General features: G+C 38.5%; 1 protein-coding gene across 3 annotated transcripts in view; it reads left to right on the forward strand.

The window, feature by feature from the left end:
* NRIP1 (nuclear receptor interacting protein 1) overlaps positions 1–19,496 on the forward strand; it is a 114,091-nt gene extending 94,595 nt beyond the window's left edge. For all 3 annotated transcript variants that reach the window (XM_053706015.1, XM_053706017.1, XM_053706016.1), the window contains exon 2: positions 12,649–19,496. In XM_053706015.1, coding sequence (XP_053561990.1) covers positions 12,898–16,308 — 3,411 coding nt within the window. In that variant the 5' untranslated portion in view covers positions 12,649–12,897 and the 3' untranslated portion in view covers positions 16,309–19,496. The remainder of the gene's footprint in view (positions 1–12,648) is intronic.
* The last annotated feature ends 3,920 nt before the right edge of the window (positions 19,497–23,416 follow it).

Below are 23,416 nucleotides of genomic sequence, written 5' to 3' on the forward strand. Positions count from 1 at the left end.
GTTAGGCTCCAAAAAGGGAGCGTAGAGCATAATTTAACGCCACTGCAACTCTAGATACCAGCGGTGCTTACGGAAGCGGCCAGCTTCAAAAACGTGCTCGTGCACGATTCCCCCATAGGAAACAATGGGGCAGTTTGGGCTGAAAAAAAAACTAACACCTGCAAAAAAGCTGCGTTCAGCTCCTAACGCAGCCCCATTGTTTCCTATGGGGAAACACTTCCTACGTGTGCACCTAACACTCTAACATGTACCCCGAGTCTAAACACCCCTAACCTTACACTTATTAACCCCTATTCTGCCACCCCCGCTATCGCTGACACCTGCATATTTTTTTAACCCCTAATCTGCCGCTCCGTAAACCGCCGCTACTTACATTATCCCTATGTACCCCTAATCTGCTGCCCCTAACACCGCCGACCCCTATATTATATTAATTAACCCCGAATCTGCCCCCCACAACGTCGCCTCCACCTGCCTACACTTATTAACCCCTAATCTGCCGAGCGGACCGCACCGCTATTATAATAAAGTTTTCTCCAACATTGGTGTGTCCGGTCCACGGCGTCATCCTTACTTGTGGGATATTCTCTTCCCCAAATGGCAAAGAGTCCCAGCAAAGCTGGCCATATAGTCCCTACTAGGCTCCGCCCACCCCAGTCATTCTCTTTGCCGTTGCACAGGCAACATCTCCACGGAGATGGTTAAGAGTTTTTTGGTGTTTAAATGTAGTTTTTATTCTTCTATCAAGTGTTTGTTATTTTAAAATAGTGCTGGTATGTACTATTTACTCTGAAACAGAAAAGGATGAAGATTTCTGTTTGTGAGAGGAAGATGATTTTAGCAGACAGTAACTAAAATCGATTGCTGTTTCCACATAGGACTGTTGAGATGAAGTAACTTCAGTTGGGGGAAACAGTTAGCAGACTCTTCTGCTTAAGGTATGACTAGCCATATTTCTAACAAGACTGTGTAATGCTGGAAGGCTGTCATTTCCCCTCATGGGGACCGGTAAGCCATTTTCTTAGTCAAACAAACAGAATAAAGGGCTTAATATGGGCTAAAAAACTGGTAGACATTTTTATGGGCTAAATCGATTGCTTTATTTGGGCATATTATTCAGATTTAGGCTAACAATTGGCATTTATAATCTTGGGGAACGTTTATAAAACGGCAGGCACTGTGTTAGACACCTTTTTCAGTCAGGGGGCCTTTCTAGTTATAGACTGAGCCTCATTTTCGCGCCATTACTGCGCAGTTGTTTTTTGAGAGCAGGGCATGCAGATGCATGTGTGAGGATCTAAAAATCACTGAAAAAGCTTCTAGAAGGCGTCATTTGGTATCGTATTCCCTTCTGGGCTTGGTTGGGTCTCAGCAAAGACTATAGCTGGGACTGTATAGGGGTTAAATTTAAAAACGGCTCCGGTTCCGTTATTTTAAGGGTTAAAGCTCTGAAATTTGGTGTGCAATACTTTTAATGCTTTAAGACACTGTGGTGAAATTTTGGTAATTTTTGAACGATTCCTTCATACTTTTTCACATATTCAGTAATAAAGTGTTTTCTGTTTGAAATTTAAAGAGACAGTAACGGTTTTATTTTAAAACGTTTTTTGTGCTTTGTTGACAAGTTTAAGCCTGTTTAACATGTCTGTACCTTCAGATAAGCTATGTTCTATATGTATGAAAGCCAATGTGTCTCCCCATTTAAATTTATGTGATAATTGTGCCATAGCGTCCAAACAAAGTAAGGACAGTACTGCCACAGATAATGATATTGCCCAAGATGATTCCTCAAATGAGGGGAGTAAACATGATACTACATCATCTCCTACTGTGTCTACACCAGTTTTGCCCATGCAGGAGGCCCCTAGTACATCTAGTGCGCCAATACTTATTACCATGCAACAATTAACGGCTGTAATGGATAACTCCATAGCAAATCTTTTATCCAAAATGCCTACTTATCAGAGAAAGCGCGATTGCTCTGTTTTAAACACTGAAGAGCAAGAGGGCGCTGATGATAATTGTTCTGTCATACCCTCACACCAATCTGAAGGGGCCATGAGGGAGGTTTTGTCTGATGGAGAAATCTCAGATTCAGGAAAAATTTCTCATCAAGCTGAACCTGATGTTGTGACATTTAAATTTAAATTAGAACATCTCCGCGCACTGCTTAAGGAGGTGTTATCTACTCTGGATGATTGTGACAACTTGGTCATTCCAGAGAAATTATGCAAGATGGACAAGTTCCTAGAGGTTCCGGTGCCCCCGACGCTTTTCCTATACCCAAGCGGGTGGCGGACATAGTAAATAAGGAGTGGGAAAAGCCCGGCATACCTTTTGTCCCCCCCCCCCTATATTTAAGAAATTATTTCCTATGGTCGACCCCAGAAAGGACTTATGGCAGACAGTCCCCAAGGTCGAGGGGGCAGTTTCTACTCTAAACAAACGCACTACTATTCCTATCGAAGATGGTTGTGCTTTCAAAGATCCTATGGATAAAAAATTGGAAGGTTTGCTTAAAAAGATTTTTGTACAGCAAGGCTACCTTCTACAACCAATTTCATGCATTGTTCCTGTCACTACGGCAGCGTGGTTCTGGTTCGAGGAACTAGAAAAGTCGCTCAGTAGAGAAACTCCATATGAGGAGGTTATGGACAGAGTTCACGCACTTAAATTGGCTAACTCTTTTATTTTAGATGCCGCCTTGCAATTAGCTAGATTAGCGGCGAAAAATTCAGGGTTTGCTATCGTGGCGCGCAGAGCGCTTTGGCTAAAGTCTTGGTCAGCGGATGTGTCATCCAAGACAAAATTGCTTAACATCCCTTTCAAAGGTAAAACTTTATTTGGACCGGATTTGAAAGAGATTATTTCAGACATCACTGGGGGAAAGGGCCACGCCCTTCCACAGGATAGGTCTTTTAAGGCTAAAAATAAGCCTAATTTTCGTCCCTTTCGCAGAAACGGACCGCCCTCTAATTCTGCATCCTCTAAGCAAGAGGGTAATGCCTCACAACCCAAACCAGCCTGGGAACCAATGCAAGGCTGGAACAAGGGTAAGCAGGCCAAGAAGCCTGCCACTGCTAACAAAACAGCATGAAGGAGTAGCCCCCGATCCGGGACCGGATCTAGTGGGGGGCAGACTCTCTCTCTTTGCTCAGGCTTGGGCAAGAGATGTTCAGGATCCTTGGGCGCTAGAAATAGTTTCTCAAGGTTATCTCCTGGAATTCAAGGAACTACCCCCAAGGGGAAGGTTCCACAGGTCTCACTTATCCTCAAACCAAATAAAGAGACAGGCATTCTTACATTGTGTAGAAGACCTGTTAAAGATGGGAGTGATACACCCAGTTCCAATAAAGGAACAAGGAATGGGATTTTATTCCAATCTGTTCGTAGTTCCCAAAAAAGAGGGAACGTTCAGACCAATTTTGGATTTGAAGATCCTAAACAAATTTCTCAGGGTACCATCGTTCAAAATGGAAACTATTCGAACGATTCTACCCACCATCCAGGAAAGTCAATTTATGGCTACCGTGGATCTAAAGGATGCGTACCTACATATTCCTATCCACAAAGAACATCATCAGTTCCTAAGGTTCGCTTTTCTGGACAAGCATTACCAGTTTGTGGCCCTCCCATTCGGATTAGCCACTGCTCCAAGGATTTTCACAAAGGTGCTAGGGTCCCTTCTAGCGGTTTTAAGACCAAGGTGCATTGCAGTAGTACCTTACTTGGACGACATTCTAATACAAGCGTCGTCCCTGTCAAAAGCAAAGGCTCATACGGACATCCTTCTAGCCTTTCTCAGATCTCACGGATGGAAGGTGAACAAAGAAAAAAGTTCTCTGTCCCCGTCGACAAGAGTTCCCTTCTTGGGAACAATAATAGATTCCTTAGAAATGAGGATTTTTCTGACAGAGGTCAGAAAATCAAAACTTCTAAGCTCTTGTCAAGTGCTTCATTCTGTTCCTCGTCTTTCCATAGCGCAGTGCATGGAAGTAGTAGGATTGATGGTTGCAACAATGGACATAGTTCCTTTTGCACGAATTCATCTAAGACCATTACAACTGTGCATGCTCAAACAGTGGAATGGGGATTATACAGACTTGTCTCCAATGATTCAAGTAGATCAAAAGACCAGAGATTCACTCCGTTGGTGGCTGACCCTGGACAATCTGTCCCAGGGAATGAGCTTCCGCAGACCAGAGTGGGTCATTGTCACGACCGACGCCAGTCTAGTGGGCTGGGGAGCGGTCTGGGAATCCCTGAAAGCTCAGGGTCTATGGTCTCGGGAAGAGTCTCTTCTCCCGATAAACATTCTGGAACTGAGAGCGATATTCAATGCTCTCAGAGCTTGGCCTCAACTAGCAAAGGCCAAATTCATAAGGTTCCAATCAGACAACATGACGACCGTTGCATATATCAATCATCAGGGGGGAACAAGGAGTTCCCTGGCGATGAAAGAAGTGACCAAAATAATTCAATGGGCGGAGGATCACTCCTGCCACTTGTCTGCGATCCACATCCCAGGAGTGGAAAATTGGGAAGCGGATTTTCTGAGTCGTCAGACATTCCATCCGGGGGAGTGGGAACTCCATCCGGAAATCTTTGCCCAAATAACTCAATTATGGGGCATTCCAGACATGGATCTGATGGCGTCTCGTCAGAACTTCAAGGTTCCTTGCTACGGGTCCAGATCCAGGGATCCCAAGGCGACTCTAGTAGATGCACTAGTAGCACCTTGGACCTTCAACCTAGCTTATGTATTCCCACCGTTTCCTCTCATTCCCAGGCTGGTAGCCAGGATCAATCAGGAGAGGGCCTCGGTGATCTTGATAGCTCCTGCGTGGCCACGCAGGACTTGGTATGCAGACCTGGTGAATATGTCATCGGCTCCACCATGGAAGCTACCTTTGAGACAGGACCTTCTTGTTCAGGGTCCATTCGAACATCCAAATCTGGTCTCCCTCCAACTGACGGCTTGGAGATTGAACGCTTGATTCTATCAAAGCGTGGGTTTTCAGATTCTGTTATAGATACTCTGGATCAGGCCAGAAAACCTGTAACTAGAAAAATTTACCATAAAATATGGAAAAAATATATCTGTTGGTGTGAATCCAAAGGATTCCCATGGAATAAGATAAAAATTCCTAAGATTCTCTCCTTTCTACAAGAAGGTTTGGAGAAAGGATTATCTGCAAGTTCTCTAAACGGACAGATCTCTGCTTTATCTGTCTTACTACACAAAAGACTGGCAGCTGTGCCAGATGTTCAAGCATTTGTTCAGGCTCTGGTTAGGATCAAGCCTGTTTACAGACCTTTGACTCCTCCTTGGAGTCTAAATCTAGTTCTTTCAGTTCTTCAAGGGGTTCCGTTTGAACCTTTACATTCCATAGATATTAAGTTACTATCTTGGAAAGTTTTGTTTTTAGTTGCAATTTCTTCTGCTAGAAGAGTTTCAGAGTTATCTGCTCTGCAGTGTTCTCCGCCCTATCTGGTGTTCCATGCAGATAAGGTGGTTTTGCGTACTAAGCCTGGTTTTCTTCCTAAAGTTGTTTCTAACAAAAATATTAACCAGGAGATAGTTGTACCTTCTTTGTGTCCGAATCCAGTTTCAAAGAAGGAACGTTTGTTACACAATTTGGACGTTGTCCGTGCTCTAAAGTTCTATTTAGAGGCTACTAAAGATTTCAGACAAACATCTTCCTTGTTTGTTGTTTATTCTGGTAAAAGGAGAGGTCAAAAAGCGACTTCTACCTCTCTTTCCTTTTGGCTTAAAAGCATTATCCGATTGGCTTATGAGACTGCCGGACGGCAGCCTCCTGAAAGAATCACAGCTCACTCCACTAGGGCTGTGGCTTCCACATGGGCCTTCAAGAACGAGGCTTCTGTTGACCAGATATGTAAGGCAGCGACTTGGTCTTCACTGCACACTTTTGCCAAATTTTACAAATTTGATACTTTTGCTTCTTCGGAGGCTATTTTTGGGAGAAAGGTTTTGCAAGCTGTGGTGCCTTCCGTTTAGGTAACCTGATTTGCTCCCTCCCTTCATCCGTGTCCTAAAGCTTTGGTATTGGTTCCCACAAGTAAGGATGACGCCGTGGACCGGACACACCAATGTTGGAGAAAACAGAATTTATGCTTACCTGATAAATTACTTTCTCCAACGGTGTGTCCGGTCCACGGCCCGCCCTGGTTTTTTAATCAGGTCTGATGAATTATTTTCTCTAACTACAGTCACCACGGTACCATATGGTTTCTCCTATATATATTTCCTCCTGTCCGTCGGTCGAATGACTGGGGTGGGCGGAGCCTAGGAGGGACTATATGGCCAGCTTTGCTGGGACTCTTTGCCATTTCCTGTTGGGGAAGAGAATATCCCACAAGTAAGGGTGACGCCGTGGACCGGACACACCGTTGGAGAAAGTAATTTATCAGGTAAGCATAAATTCTGTTATTAACCCCTAATCCGCCTCACTCCCGCCTCAATAACCCTATAATAAATAGTATTAACCCCTAATCTGCCCTCCCTAACATCGCCGACACCTAACTTCAAGTATTAACCCCTAATCTGCCGATCGGAGCTCACCGCTACTCTAATACATTTTTTAACCCCTAAAGCTAATTTTAACCCTAACACCCCCCTAAGTTAAATATAATTTTATTCTAACGAAATAAATTAACTCTTATTAAATAAATTATTCCTATTTAAATCTAAATACTTACCTGTAAAATAAACCCTAATATAGCTACTATATAAATTATAATTATATTGTAGCTATTTTAGGATTTATATTTATTTTACAGGCAACTTTGTATTTATTTTAACCAGGTACAATAGCTATTAAATAGTTAAGAACTATTTAATAGCTAAAATAGTTAAAATAATTACAAAATTACCTGTAAAATAAATCCTAACCTAAGTTACAATTAAACCTAACACTACACTATCAATAAATTAATTAAATACAATATCTACAAATAACTACAATGAAATAAACTAACTAAAGTACAAAAAATAAAAAAGAACTAAGTTACAAAAAATAAAAAAATATTTACAAACATTAGAAAAATATTACAACAATTTTAAACTAATTAAACCTACTCTAAGCCCCCTAATAAAATAACAAAGCCCCCCCAAAATAAAAAAATGCCCTACCCTATTATAAATTTAAAAAATTCAAAGCTCTTTTACCTTACCAGCCCTGAACAGGGCCCTTTGCGGGGCATGCCCCAAAGAATTCAGCTCTTTTGCCTGTAAAAAAAAACATACAATACCCCCCCCCAACATTGCAACCCACCACCCACATACCCCTAATCTAACCCAAACCCCCCTTAAATAAACCTAACACTAAGCCCCTGAAGATCTCCCTACCTTGTCTTCACCACACCGGGTCCCGATCTGTCCAGAAGAGCCTCCGAAATCTTCATCCAAGCCCAAGCAGGGGCTGAAGAGTGACGTCCATCCTCCGGCTGAAGTCTGGATCCAAGCGGCAAATGAAGAAGTCCATCTTCGGGAAGAAATCTTCATCCTATCCGGGCAGAAGATGACATCCGGACCGGCAAACATCTTCATCCAAGCCGCATCTTCTATGTTGTTCCATCGGATGACGAGCGGCTGATCTTGAAGACCTCCGGCGCTGATCCATCCTCTTCGTTCGACGTCCAACTGAAGGATGAAGGTTCCTTTAAGGGACGTCATCCAAGATGGCGTCCCTCAAATTCCGATTGGCTGATAGGATTCTATCAGCCAATCGGAATTAAGGTAGGAAAATTCTGATTGGCTGATGGAATCAGCCAATCAGAATCAAGTTCAATCCGATTGGCTGATCCAATCAGCCAATCAGATTGAGCTTGCATTCTATTAGCTGATCGGAACAGCCAATAGAATGTGAGCTCAATCTGATTGGCTGATTGGATCAGCCAATCGGATTGAACTTGAATCTGATTGGCTGATTCCATCAGCCAATCAGAATATTCCTACCTTAATTCCGATTGGCTGATAGAATCCTATCAGCCAATCGGAATTCGAGGGACGCCATCTTGGATGACGTCCCTTAAAGGAACCTTCATTCTTCAGTTGGACGTCGAACGAAGAGGATGGATCCGCGCCGGAGGTCTTCAAGATCAGCCGCTCGTCATCCGATGGAACAACATAGAAGATGCGGCTTGAATGAAGATGTTTGCCGGTCCGGATGTCCTCTTCTGCCCGGATAGGATGAAGATTTCTTCCCGAAGATGGACTTCTTCATTTGCCGCTTGGATCCAGACTTCAGCCGGAGGATGGACGTCACTCTTCAGCCCCTGCTTGGGCTTGGATGAAGATTTCGGAGGCTCTTCTGGACAGATCGGTACCCGGTGTGGTGAAGACAAGGTAGGGAGATCTTCAGGGGCTTAGTGTTAGGTTTATTTAAGGGGGGTTTGGGTTAGATTAGGGGTATGTGGGTGGTGGGTTGTAATGTTGGGGGGGGGGGTATTGTATGTTTTTTTATTACAGGCAAAAGAGCTGAATTCTTTGGGGCATGCCCCGCAAAGGGCCCTGTTCAGGGCTGGTAAGGTAAAAGAGCTTTGAATTTTTTTAATTTAGAATAGGGTAGGGCATTTTTTTTATTTTGGGGGGCTTTGTTATTTTATTAGGGGGCTTAGAGTAGGTGTAATTAGTTTAAAATTGTTGTAATATTTTTCTAATGTTTGTAAATATTTTTTTATTTTTTGTACTTTAGTTAGTTTATTTAATTGTAGTTATTTGTAGGTTATGTATTTAATTAATTTATGGATAGTGTAGTGTTAGGTTTAATTGTAGATAATTGTAGGTATTGTATTTAATTAATTTATTGATAGTGTAGTGTTAGGTTTAATTGTAACTTAGGTTAGGATTTATTTTACAGGTAATTTTGTAATTATTTTAACTAGGTAACTATTAAATAGTTATTAACTATTTAATAGCTATTGTACCTGGTTAATATAATTACAAAGTTGCCTGTAAAATAAATATTAATCTTAAAATAGCTATAATATAATTATAATTTATGTTGTAGCTATATTAGGGTTTATTTTACAGGTAAGTATTTAGATTTAAATAGGAATAATTTATTTAATAAGAGTTAATTTATTTCGTTAGAATAAAATTATATTTAACTTAGGGGGGTGTTAGGGTTAAAATTAGCTTTAGGGGTTAAAAAATTTATTAGAGTAGCGGTGAGCTCCGATTGGCAGATTAGGGGTTAATACTTGAAGTTAGGGAGGGCAGATTAGGGGTTAATACTATTTATTATAGGGTTATTGAGGCGGGAGTGAGGCGGATTAGGGGTTAATTACTTTATTATAGTAGCAGTGCGGTCCGCTCAGCAGATTAGGGTTTAATAAGTGTAGGTAGCTGGCAGCGACGTTGTGGGGGGCAGATTAGGGGTTAATAAATATAATATAGGGGTCGGCGGTGTTAGGGGCAGCAGATTAGGGGTACATAGCTATAATGTAGCTGGCGGCGTGCGGACGGCAGATTAGGGGTTAATAAGTGTAGGTAGCTGGCGGCGACGTTGTGGGGGGCAGATTAGGGGTTAATAAATATAATATAGGGGTCGGCGGTGTTAGGGGCAGCAGATTAGGGGTACATAGCTATAATGTAGCTGGCGGCGGCGTGCGGATGGCAGATTAGGAGTTAATAAGTGTAGGTAGCTGGCGGCGACGTGGGGGGCAGATTAGGGGTTAATAAATATAATATAGGGGTCGGCGGTGTTAGGGGCAGCAGATTAGGGGTACATAGGGATAACGTAGTTGGCGGAAGTGTACGGAGCGGAAGATTAGGGGTTAAAAAATTTAAATATAGTGGCAGCGATGTGGGGGGACCTCGGTTTAGGGGTACATAGGTAGTTTATGGGTGTTAGTGTACTTTAGAGCACAGTAGTTAAGAGCTTTATAAACCGGCGTTAGCCCAGAAAGCTCTTAACTACTGACTTTTTTCTGCGGCTGGAGTTTTGTCGTTAGATTTCTAACGCTCACTTCAGCCACGACTCTAAATACCGGCGTTAGAAAGATCCCATTGAAAAGATAGGATACGGAAATGACGTAAGGGGATCTGCGGTATGGAAAAGTCGCGGCTGGAAAGTGAGCGTTAGACCCTTTAATGACCGACTCCAAATACCGGCGGTAGCCCAAAACCAGCGTTAGGAGCCTCTAACGCTGGTTTTGACGGCTACCGCCCAACTCTAAATCTAGGCCATAGGTTCCTTGTTTGGAAGAAAAATTTAAAGGGACAGTCTACTTGAAAATGTTTATTATTTAAAAAGCTAGCGATTCTCTTTATTACCCATTCCCCAGTTTTGCATAACCAACAAGGTTATATTAATGCACTTTTTATCTCAGTGATTACCTTGTATCTAAGCCTCTGCAGACTGCCCCCTTATTTCTGTTCTTTTAATAGACTTGCATTTTAGCCAATCTGTGCTGACTCATAAATAACTCCATGGGAGTGAGCACAATGTTATCTATGAAACACATGAACTAGTGCTGTCTAGGTGTGAAAAACTGTAAAAACTAGAGTTTAGAAATTAGCATGAGCCTACCTAGGTTTAGCTTTCAACAAAGAATACCAAGAGAACAAAGCAAATTTGATGATAAAAGTAAATTGGAAAGTTTAAACAACATACCCTATCTGAATTATGTAAGTTTAATTTCGACTTGAGTGTCCCTTTAAAGGGACATTAAGCAGCTGGATACAAATAAATACTACTCACCATGCTATTTTTTTCTCTACTGCACCTACTGCTCTTTTTAAAGCCATTCTCTTTTATAGTAACTCATTAGAGAATCCGGTTAGTAAAGGTCTACATTTTATATTGGGAGCCACCATCTTCTATCTCGCATATTGTTGCATCCTGTGATGAAAGCAGTGCACTTTACAGATCTGTGATGTTACTGGATTTTTGAAAGCTGTACTAGAGACTCTTTCACACAGTACAGGCCTAAAGAGTTATTGTTTTGAAGTTTTTTTGCACAGTTTAAAAGTTACATAACAAATATAAGCTTCAAGATGGGGGCTTCAAGTGTGAAGATGCAGAGCTTCCACTATTTAATACTTTCTAAGGGGTTAAAATAAGAGATTGACTTTTAAGACAGCTGCAGGCACAGAAGGAAAAACAATAACATGGTGAGTAATAACCACACTACTGTAGTTGCACTCAGCAGTTTAATGTCCCTTTTAAAGGGGATCAAAGTAAAAATTTAACTTTCTTGATTTCGATAGAGAATACAGTTTTAAAAACCTTTCCAATTTACTTCCATTATCAAAATGTGCACATTCATTTTATATGCACACTTTCTGATGTATCAGCTCCTACTGAACATGTGCAAGACTTCCCAGTGTAAATGTATATAAGTTTTGTAATTGGCTGGTGGCTGTCACATGATATAGGGGAAAGGGAGAATGGAAATATCTGAAAAATCTGCTACTCATTTGAAATTCAAACAGAAGAACAAGACGGGGAGCGCTACATATTGTGAACCAGTATGGGACACAGAAATTTATATATATATATATATATATATATATATATATATATACAGTGTTACTGCTCTACTCAGAAGAATAAGGCACTTCCAGGTGCTATACAAGCATTCAGAAACCTTTTTAGTCTTCTCAGACTGTTAACGGTAACCAGAACCAACCCTGATGCGACTATTTGCCATTATTGTTTCAACACTGATTAAGGAATATCCTTATAAGCGATATATTTTGGCCACTATATAAAATCCCGGCTGAAGTTCCATATGTGGAGCCTGATTTGGAGACCTGCCTCCTATACGTGAATTACCACGTGGATCAAGAGGATGTCAGTGAGAGAATCGCGTCAGGGTTTGTTCCGGTTGCTGGTTGGCAGGGAGACTGACAGGTTCTTGCATGCTCGTATAGCACATGGAGGTGCTGTATTCCTGTGAGTAGAGCAGTAATACTGAATATATATTTCTGTGCCACATACTGGTCTACTCTATGTGGGGTCCCTGTCTTTTGTTGCATAAATCTGTGGAGTCTGCTTGGCTACTAGGAGCTGCCGTTTGATCTATGGACTGTTGATTTGATTGGTTCATATTTTATACTGTATTTTATTCATTTGAACATTGTATTATCATTGCTAGCTATAAGTGAGCTTGATATCATTGCTAGCTATAAGTGAGCTTGATATCATTGATAGCTATAAGTGAGTTTGATATACATCCGTATATGTGTGTGTATGTATATATTCATTCTATTCACAGTTACTCTATAGGTGAGAGCGGCGCCTTGGAATTGAGACTATTTGTTTAAAATTGTTCATTTCATTTGAAACGCAGACTGCTATTAAATTGTCTTTTTATCATACCCTTGCTAATTATCCAATTCTACTGCATTTTATGGTCCTTTAGTTAAATAGCAAGAAACAGGAACATTAAAATAAAATGTAAAACATACTTTAAAAGTGTAAAGCAAAGGTGACCAGCTCTTATGAAATCAGCTTGATGCTCTCAGTAAAAAAAGACATCAAAACAGCATTTTATAAGTGAACTATATTAGTGTGCTGTGTTGTAAAATGATGGTGCTTGTATTGGTTAGTGTTCTCTTTGTTATAACCATGTGATATCACTATATTTACTTACATTTTTTTCTCTTTATTTTAGGGATACATATTGAATGTTAAGGCATTGGATATACAAAAATTCTCTATTGCATCATACTAAGACAACCGTAATTATACTGGCCCTTCTTTCCAATGATCACTGAAAGAACACTTATTTGGATTTGGACAATGACAATGGTTTGCTGCATTAACTTGAAAATGACATGGATGTCAACACACTAACATTTGGATAGTTTTTGGTGGTCTATAAACTAAGTGAAGACCGCTTTTACGCTTACTTTTGTTGAACATGACTCATGGAGAAGAGCTTAGCTCTGAGATGCAACAGGATTCCATTGTTTTAACTTATTTAGAAGGATTACTAATGCATCAAGCAGCAGGCGGGTCAGGGACTACAGTTGAAAAACTGTCTGGCCGTGCTAAAAAAGATGAAGACTTTAAGGTATCTGGAAGTTTGTTTTCTAATTCTCAAAGTAATGCTCCAATTAACAGTAACCACCAAGGGTCTGGTATGTTGCATCTCAAAAAAGCAAGATTGCTTCAGTCTTCAGAAGACTGGAATACAGCTAAGAGAAGACGGTTATCTGATACAATTGTTGGTTTAAATGGGAAAAATGAAGCTTTGCTAACTGGCATGGTTGAAAATGTTCCCAAAGGCAAGCAAGATAGCACTCTGCTTGCCTCCTTGCTTCAGTCATTCAGTTCCAGACTGCAGAGTGTTGCTTTGTCACAGCAGATTAAACAAAGCCTTAAGGACCAAGGGTTTTCCCTCGACCAAGAGGGCATACAAGAGGAAAAAGATACCCAGTGCTATGGTATTGCATCTAATCATTTAAAAACTCTCTTAAATAAGAACAGAGCAAAAGATACAATAACCAACAATAATTTGGGTAATTTAGCAAAAAATTCTGTTCAAGAAAAATTTGGGGACTCTTCTCATTCTGGACAAAGTAGCACTAAAGGAGTGGTCGAGCCAATTTCCTGTGCTGCAAGACTCCAAGCTGTTGCAAGTATGGTAGAGAAAAGGTCTAGCCCAACTGCCTCCCCTAAACCAAGTGTAGCTTGTAGTCAATTAGCATTGCTTCTGTCTAGTGAAGCTCACTTACAACAGTACTCTAGGGATCATGCTCTAAAAGCACAGAATGCAAGTCAGTTGGCAAGTGAGAGGCTGGCTGCAATGGCCAGATTGAAGGAAAGTTCAGAACAGGATCTTAATCGCTTGCACATGTCAAACTCTCCAGTAAACCACAACAATCCAGTAAGAACATTGTCAAATCCCATAAGTAATGTAACCAATCTTCCACAATTTTCTAATCAGCAGGGTGTATTAAATCATCCTCTCAAATCAGTTGGCTATAAAAATCATGCAGATAGAAATCATATGAAACCATCACCAAATAACAGTTTGCTTCTCCACCTTCTTAAAAGCCAGAATGCTACAAGTATAAGCAAGAATAACTTACAGTGTGAGAAATATTCTATGTTTGATGAAAGCGTTACACCAACAACTACAGATGATCTCTCAGACAACAATCCTAGTTTTACAGAAGATGAGAGCAGTGATGATGAAAGTACACATTCTAACTGTGCCCCCATAGACTTGTCATTTAAAAACAGAACAGAAAAGACACAGCCATTAAATACTGCTTCCCTAGATCATTTAACAGAAACCTTACTTCATAACTGGGATCCAAAAGTGGATGGATTGGAACTTAGAAAAGACTGTTCACCAGATTCAACTCTAAAGCCTCATCAGAAAGTGACACTGTTACAGTTGCTACTTGGCCATAAAGTCGATGAAAATCATGAGACAATGGTAGATATAAAGGGGCAACACAAGGCTGCTGATTTGACAAAGTTCAGTTCTTCAACACAGGGACATATAACAGAGAATTCAACTATACACAGCTCATCTCCACTACATTCAATAAATGTGCACAGTTCTGCAAAAGCAGGATCTCCTGTAAATCTGACACATCAACCTTTCCCAAATAAACAAAATTTCCCAAACTATATTAGTAACATTCAGCCAGAAAGGCATGTGAATCCTGCATCAAAGCATTTGGTAGAACTTACTAGAAACAAAGCACTTCAAACACCTGTCCCGTTAGCTAATGACAATGCAGCAGACAATGCTGCTTTTAGTGCAAGTAAGCTACTACAAAATTTAGCTCAATGTGGAAAGCAAAACCCTTCTTCTGATGATCTGCGGCTCCAAAAATCATTAGGTGTAAGTAATGGTAAAACTTTAGGATTAATTGATAGGCTCAACAGTCCTCTTCTTACAAACCAAACGCGAACAGTTGAAGAAAGTAGAGCTTTTAGTAACCCCCCAACTCCTGTTGATTCAGGATTTGCCAGTTCTGAAATAGAAAACCTTCTGGAGAGACGCACTGTTCTTCAACTATTACTTGGTGCACCCAACAAAAGCAAGATTGAAAAAGTCCAAAAATCTGCAGTTAAAGAGGAAATCCCACAAGACAAGAGTGAGATCATATCAAGGGAACAAGTTGTTGCTGTTAAAATTAAAACTGAACCAGAGGATGATTCTAATGCACAATATTTAAGAGACTTAGGTGTACCAAGTCCTCTAGGGATGTCGCCACATAAAATCAGCCAATCTGTTTTGGGGGATTCAAGATCACCGCATAATTCACCACGCAACTTTTCCCCTTCAAGAAATGGTCTCCTGAGTCGTTTGCTTAGACAGAACCATGATGGATATGATGATGTTGATTTGGATATAAACAATAGAAATGGTGACTCCAAACAAAGAGACACAAAAAGTCCATGTGTTGTTCCTAAAAAGAGAAAACTGCATCAAAATGAGCCTTCGGAAAGTAAACTAAAAATGTCAAAAATAAGTTCACCAGAAAGTGGAAATAAGCAATTTGGCCCTACACGCTCACTATGTGGACCAATAATTCTTCAGGATGAAATCAATGGAAGCAAGGATGATTTTGAACCTAAGTGCATTCTAGGTCAGAGTTCATATAATGAAAGTAAAAATATAAGCTGGCCAAGAGAAAGTAAAGGTTTTAATGTCCTGAAACAGCTGTTGCTTTCAGAGAACTGTGTCAGAGACCTATCCCAGCATCGAAACAGTACACTAGTTGAAGAGATTATGAAGGGGAACAGAGGTAATGTGGCATGTAATTCTGACTTTGCTGTTCCTTCATTAAATACATTGATTGGGAAACCTGTACATCAGACAAATATAAGTCAAATGCCTTTTCATTATTCATCTTCTGTTAATCTCCGCCATGCGCCATCTCCAGAAGTTTTAGGAAGTAAAGTATCTCGGACAGATTCAGCATTATTTAATGTCTCTCCCACACCTCCAGATAATGGTCCTATTAAATGGGTTATCACTGATATGGAAAAAAATGATTTTGGAAAAGATTCTCCAAGGCTGACCAAAACCAACCCAATATTGTATTATATGCTGCAAAAGGGAGGCCATTCTGCTATTAGCCAGGAGCTGCGGGACAGAACCAGTTGGACAGAATCTTTTTTAGGGAATGCAACAGAAGTGACATTAAAAAGAGATTCAATCTCTAGTGGAGGAACCAATACAAATGGTATTGGTTTTCTTAGATCTTCCAATCATGTTGGAAATAGAACTTTTAATAATTCCAATGGCAATAAATGTGGAATACTTGATATGCTGTCAATTAAGAAAGAACCAGAATACAAATAAAACTGGAGCAGTCACATTTTGCATAAAATTATTTAAAATCCTAATAAAATAATTAACAAATAAAGACAGGCATGATTACAAGAAGAGCATGATCATATTTACTTGTTTTTATTAATACATTTTGTTTGTGGCTGTAGTTTATTAAAACAATGTACAGATGACTAACATTTTTATTTTTCTGCTTACTATATTTTTTCACCATGGAATTTTTACTTCTCCTTTCTAATTCTATTTATTATAGTTTATGTCCCATTGAACAAGATCAGACGATTTGCATTATAAATGCATAGAAATTACTTTTCTTAATTCAATTTTGTAACTTATTTTTTTTGGAATTATCTATTTATTTTCTGCCACTGATTTGATAGACTAAAACTAAATCAATACAGTAGTTGTTAGTTTTTGCAACTACAATTTGTTTTGGGCAATTCCAGAAATCTCTGCAAAAATCTGAATTTAAAATATTATGGTATGACAGCTGTTTTCTCTATTTGTCAAAGGAGATAATGTTAAACTAATCAAGAGGCAATAAAATTCTTAAAGGGACAGAAAACCCCAAATTTTTCTTTCGTGATTCAGATAGAACATACAATTTTAAAGAACTTTACAATTTGCTTCTATTATCAAATTTGCTTCATTATTTTGTTGCTGAAGGAGCAGCGTTGCACTACTGGCAGCTAGCTGAACACCTCTTTAGCCAATCACAGAAGACAAATTTGTGCAGGCACCAATCAGCATCTAGCTCCCACTAGTGTAGAATATGTGCTTATTCTTTTTCAACAAGGGATACCAGGAGAATGAAGCACATTAGAAAATAGACATGAATTCAAAAGTGTCTTAAAATTACATGCTCTATCTTAATCATGCAAGTTTAATTTTGACTTTCCTATTCCTTTAAGTGCTTATATGCGTATATATAGAAAAAAAAAACAGTTTAAATAATTGTGTAGAAGTCTTTTTAGACACTGAAATTATTTTAGCTTAGTTTATTAATCAATCTGTCTTTTAAAGCCACGTTTCACAGATCAGTTAAAGTTTTAGGTGGTGAATGTTTCTTGTCTTACATATAATTGAACATAATGATGTTTGAGCGCCTAATCATTGGGATGACCGTATACACTTACACATGTTACGGATTTATTCAATTTTGTCAAAAAAAAGTCTCCTTACTTTGGTTCTTTCTAGATGTGATATTGTTATCAGAATTAAATCAAGCATCAGAACAAATAGATGGAGATACTCAAATATAGTAAATATATTTATTGATGTCATTGACTCAGGGTTAATTTGTGGTATGCTAGACAAGTTTGAATCAGTTGCCATTTTACCTTAAATATAGATTCTGTTCCGATTGGATAGCTTAAAACATTTTTCAACAACAATTCTATTAGATGGAGAACTTGCTGAAAACACGTTGATGTTTTGCAACTGGAATAGCATCAACTCCGTTTTAATAATGTACTGTTTGGCTGCTAATATTCGACCCTCATTATATATTAGTAGAGAATGTGCCATTTAATTAATGTATACCGTATCTCATAGAAGATACTAATGAAATAAAAGTACAAAAAAAAAGATAATTCTGGATAATTTCACCACTTCTTGAAAATCTTGTATTTTTACTGAATTCTTTATTTTTTAAACAGACACTGTGAATATTATTGTTACAGGACTTAAATGTCATTTGTATAAATACTGAAAAGTTGCAAATAATTTTTTTTTCTACCTAACATTTATAATTTACTGCAAGCAACAACAACAAAAAAGGGAGGAGTGTCAACTTATTTTTTTTCCATGCATATTTATAAAACTAAAATCATTATTTTGTAAGAAAAATATCAGCAATTGTGTATTGGTAACAAAAGCTGCATTTAGGTGTATATTTTAAATAAGTGAATAGTGAGCAAAAATAGTGCTTAAGAAATGCACCCATATTAATGCCTAAACATTTTTATAAATGCCGTATTTATTTAAAGCACTTAACTTAAAGATAAAACCTTGCAAAAGAGACTGCTAACCAAAGTTTACCAAAATAATTCACACGTGAAAAATTAAATTGTGAAAATATGCACATGCATAAATTAATTTTACTTTCTTTGTGCCTAAAATATAAGTTTATTTGTAAATAAGACCTTGTTATATATTAACAAACATTAATTATGATTATAAAAAAACATATTCTGCTGTTTCCTTTTTCTGTAATTAATTTTCTCTGCTCTTTCTTGCAAAACTGGCATTTTAATTAAGGCATAAAAAAATTATGCTTATGGTCGATTACACTTTTTTTTTTTAAATAGTACTTTTTTAAGATTTTAAAAATTAGTTTTGCATCTGTATTGAAAATGTTGAAATAATTGTATTTTTAAACCTTTATCAAAATTATGTCTTAGATGATTACTGTTCTGGAAAACATGTAAATATGTAAGTATATAACCGTCAATTATGCATTGATATTATAAATAAAATGTTTTCTAAAAATTGATGTAAATAGTGTTTTCCATAAAAATACAACATGTTTTGTATCGTTTTGAAGAAAATCTTTTTTTGTTTGTATAATTTCTATATATAGAGATGTAAATAGAAGGCAAATGGTTTAAATGTTTTGCATGCATGCAACTAATTGCATCTTGTATGGAGAGAATGTACAGAATATACATTTTATTTAAAAATGTGATTTACCTTTTGCATGTTAAAAGCATGGGGGGAGAACCTCTGTGTATTTTGTTAAAAAAAAGCCAGGTCAGATGTTTAAAAATAATAAAAAATGAAAAAACAAACAATGTTTTGTTTTCATACATTATCTTTGGTATGGTATGTTCATTTTTTGTAAGAATGTGCTACCTATAATTTGATCTGAGATAACAAAGCTAGTTTAAGTGCAAATCTCATTGTAATGTTATGTGATTGATATTTATATTTTAATTTAAAAAAAAATTATAACAATGGTAATATAACATTACAAGTTATAACTTTATCTTTATTCATTAATGGATTCATTGCCATTCATTTATGAATTCAAGGTTTACACAAACAGTTGATTTGTGATGTATTCTTATGGATATTTTTGTTCATGTGGTGTCACAAACCTTGTACATAACGCAAGTGTGATTTTATTATTATTATTTTTTTTAATCTTAGTGTTCACTTCCCTGGTGAGGATTTGAATAAATAAAGAATATTAAGCTCTTGTTTTGTTTTTATTATTTCTAGGAAATTTGACGTCTGATTTATTCATTGTTAGACATCTGAAATAGAACAAAACGCTTAAAATTTCCACTGTGCCACTAGTCTCAGATGAGTTAGAAATTGCAGTGGGCAAGAAAAAAAATGACTCTTTGTTATCTTTTTAACGTTAAGTGGACTAGTAACTTTTTCCCTCTAGACAAGTAATGCAGTACTGTGGAAAAATGCTTACGAAATGTTAAGTCTATTATTATAGTTTAATAAAATGCAAAGTGAGTGAACAGAAGAAAAATGACAATCAAATTAATATTTGGTGTGACCAGTATTTGCCTTCAAAACAGCATCAATTCTTCTAGGTACACTTGCACAGTCAGGGATTTTGTTTACATATAGTCAGGTGCATGATTAAACAATTATACCAAACTGATGCAAATTATCAGTTTAATATGTAGGTTGATACACAATTATAAACTGAAAAGAAACAGCTGTGTAGGAGAAATAAAACTGGGTGAGGAACAGCCAAACTCTGCTAAAAAGGTAAGGCCGCCAAAGACAGTTAAATGTCAAAAGCCAAGACTGAGCATAGCAACAAACCCAGTATAGTTATATAGGAATTTAAAAATGGGTTATGTAACTTTAATAGAATTTTCAAAGAAAATTATTTTGAGTGTAAATAATAGGATATCTGATGAGTATATAAAATCTCTTAAATCCCATACATCAATATTCTTGCTCTGGAATATCCTATATCAACTTTATTCAAGCATTTTGAGTGGAAGTGTTATGATTTATTGGGTATTTCAGTATTTATTAGGTCTAATTCTAGTGTATTCACTGGTGCTATTCATTCAAAAATAACCAAAGTGATTATTTGTTTATCAAGCAGGCAAGGGTTTCCAAATGTGCTGTGCAAGCTCTTCTGAAGAAGCACAAATAAACTTGCAGTGTTAAAGACAGTAGATGCAGTTATTGACCAAGGAAACTTAGTGCAGCAGATGAAAAACACCTCATGCTTCCCTTCACAATACAAATCTAGTAATGCCATTAGCTTAGAATTGGCAGAAACCATTGGGACCCTGGTACACCCATCTACTGTCTGGAGAAGTCTAGTCAGAAGTGGTCTTCATGGAAGGCTTGCAGCCAAAAAGCCATATCTCAGTCTTGGAAACAAGGCCGAGCACCTCAATGCACATAAAAACAGAAACTGGGGTGCATAAAAATGGCAGCAGGCGATCCTTGACGTGAAATATTTGACTGTAGTGGAAGGCAGGTTGTTCGGCAAAGGGCTGGAGAGCATTACAAGAATGAGTGTCTGCAGGTAACAGTGAAGCATGGTGGATGTTCTGTGCAAGTTTGGGGACTGCATTTCTGCAAATAGAGTTGGGGATTTGGTCAGAATTAAATGTCTCCTCTATGCTGAGAAGTACAGGCAGATTCTTATCCGTCATGCAATACTGTCAGACGTTTCTGATTTGTTCCAAATTTATTCTGCAGCATGACGATGCCCCCAAACATACAACTCATTAAGATGTATATTTCTTTCCTAAGATATGGTGAGTCCACGACGTCATCAATTAATAGTGGGAATATCACTCCTGGCCAGCAGGAGGAGGCAAAAAGCACCACAGCAAACCTGTTAAGTATCACTTCCCTTCCCACAAACCCTAGTCATTCTCTTTGCCTCTGTCAATGGAGGAGATGAAGTTCTAGTGTCTGAAGAAAATTGGATTCCTTTTGCTACAAGCAAGTTTTTGGGTCTAGCTGTAGTCCACGTTAATCTCTTCAGTAGAGTAGTGGTGGCTTTAAAGCAGTTAGGAACTTGTACGGTGGGCCTTGCTGCGTTTTCCTAATAGATTTGCTGCCCAGGGTACTGAAAGCTAAAGTAGGTTTACTCTGTTCTTTCTATTTTTCTACAGGTCTCTGTGAGGAGTGTCCTCTCACACCATGTAGGCTGTCCTCCTGCCGGACGGCTAGATCAAAGTAAGTGCCTTTTTGTCTTCTAAATATGGGAGACTGTGCATTTTAAAGGATTCTGCAAACTTTAATTGGGACTAAATATATCCTAGTAAGGATATTAATTATGGCAGTGTGCAGGCACTTAATGTGGCATGTAAGAGAGAGACTGACTCCCCTTTATGGTGATGAAGGGGTTAATCGGTTACATGAGGAAAATTGTATTTGTACAGCTAGGTGTGATCACTTTCTGTAATATGCGATCTGGTTACTTTTCAAGGACTTATGAGCTGTTCCATTCTGCGAGGTCTTTATGATTTTGCAGTACTGGTAATTGTTATTGCGTGTTCATACTTTAGCACTTCCAACTTAATAACCTTGTAGTGAGCAGCGCGCCACTTATTTCAGCTGTGCAATGTTTTTTCTTCTTTGTCGGTCAAGAACGGAGTGGCGCCATTTTTGTGGCTATAGCGCTCACGTGACCCTGGCTCCTCATGAGAACGGAGTGGAGGGGCTTGTATACAGTCTTTAGCGACTGTATTTTCTTTCATGTAATTGGCAAGAGTCCATGAGCTAGTGATGTATGGGATATACAATCCTACCAGGAGGGGCAAAGTTTCCCAAACCTCAAAATGCCTATAAATACACCCCTCACCACACCCACAATTCAGTTTTACAAACTTTGCCTCCTATGGCGGTGGTGAAGTAAGTTTGTGCTAAGATTTCTATGTTGATATGCGCTTCTCAGCATTTTGAAGCCTGATTCCTCTCAGAGTGCAGTGAATGTCAGAGGGATGTGAAGGGAGTATCACCTATTGAATGTAATGGTTTTCCTTGTGGGAGATCTATTTCATAGGTTCTCTGTTATCAGTCGTAGAGATTCATCTCCTACCTCCCTTATTCAGATCGACACTATACTCTCATATTCCATTACCTCTACTGATAACTGTTTCAGTACTGGTTTGGCTATCTGCTATATGTGGATGGGTGTCTTTCGGTAAGTATGTTTTCATTACTTAAGACACTCTCAGCTATGGTTTGGCACTTTATGCATTAATATAAAGTTCTAAATATATGTATTGTACTTATATTTGCCATGAGTCAGGTTTATGTATATTTCCTTTTGGAGACTATCGGTTTCATATTTGGGAAAAAACATATTTAGGAAAATATTTTTCTTACCTGGGGTATAGTCTTTTTTTCAATTGACTGCTTTTTCATTTAATTTTGTGGCAAAATTAGACTTGCGAGGACGCAAAATGACAAAGTTTATTTCGTCATTCTTGGCGAGAGAATTTTTTGGCGCGAAGTTACGTCTGATGACATAAATTCGTAATTTCCGGCGTCTTAGTTGATGCTGAGTTCCTTGCACAAGGTTGCATCTACGATGCGAGTGTGTCATTTCCTGATGTTGTTAGCTCCAAAAAAAATTCAGTTTGCGTTGTGCATCATACTTGGCGCCAAATAATTTCATTATTTAGAACCCCATTCCTATATGCCTCTTGCCTTTTTCTATGTCAGAGGGCTATGCTGTTTGCATTTGGTTCCCATTCCTGAAACTGCCATATATGGAAATTGATCATTTTACTTTATATGTTGTTTTTCTCTTACGTTTGCAAGATGTCTCAATCTTATCCTTTCTCAGAAACCACTGTTGGAACCCTGCTGCCTGATAACAGTTCTACCAAAGCTAAGTGCATCTGTTGTAAATTTGTGGAGATTATATCTCCAGCTGTGGTATGTAATAGTTGTCATGATAAGCTTTTACATGCAGAGAATGTGTCCATCAGTAATAGTGCAATGCCTGTTGTTCCTTCATCATCTAATGTACATGATATACCTGTGAATATAAAAGATGTTATTGCTGATGCGATTCAGAAGGCTTTGGCCTCTAGTTATGAAGGTCTGGCGGACCTGATCCGACACTGCGGATCAGGTCCGCCAGACCTCGCTGAATACGGCAAGCAATATG

Source organism: Bombina bombina, chromosome 3 (assembly GCF_027579735.1).
Source record: "Bombina bombina isolate aBomBom1 chromosome 3, aBomBom1.pri, whole genome shotgun sequence".
NCBI classification, from domain to species: domain Eukaryota; kingdom Metazoa; phylum Chordata; class Amphibia; order Anura; family Bombinatoridae; genus Bombina; species Bombina bombina.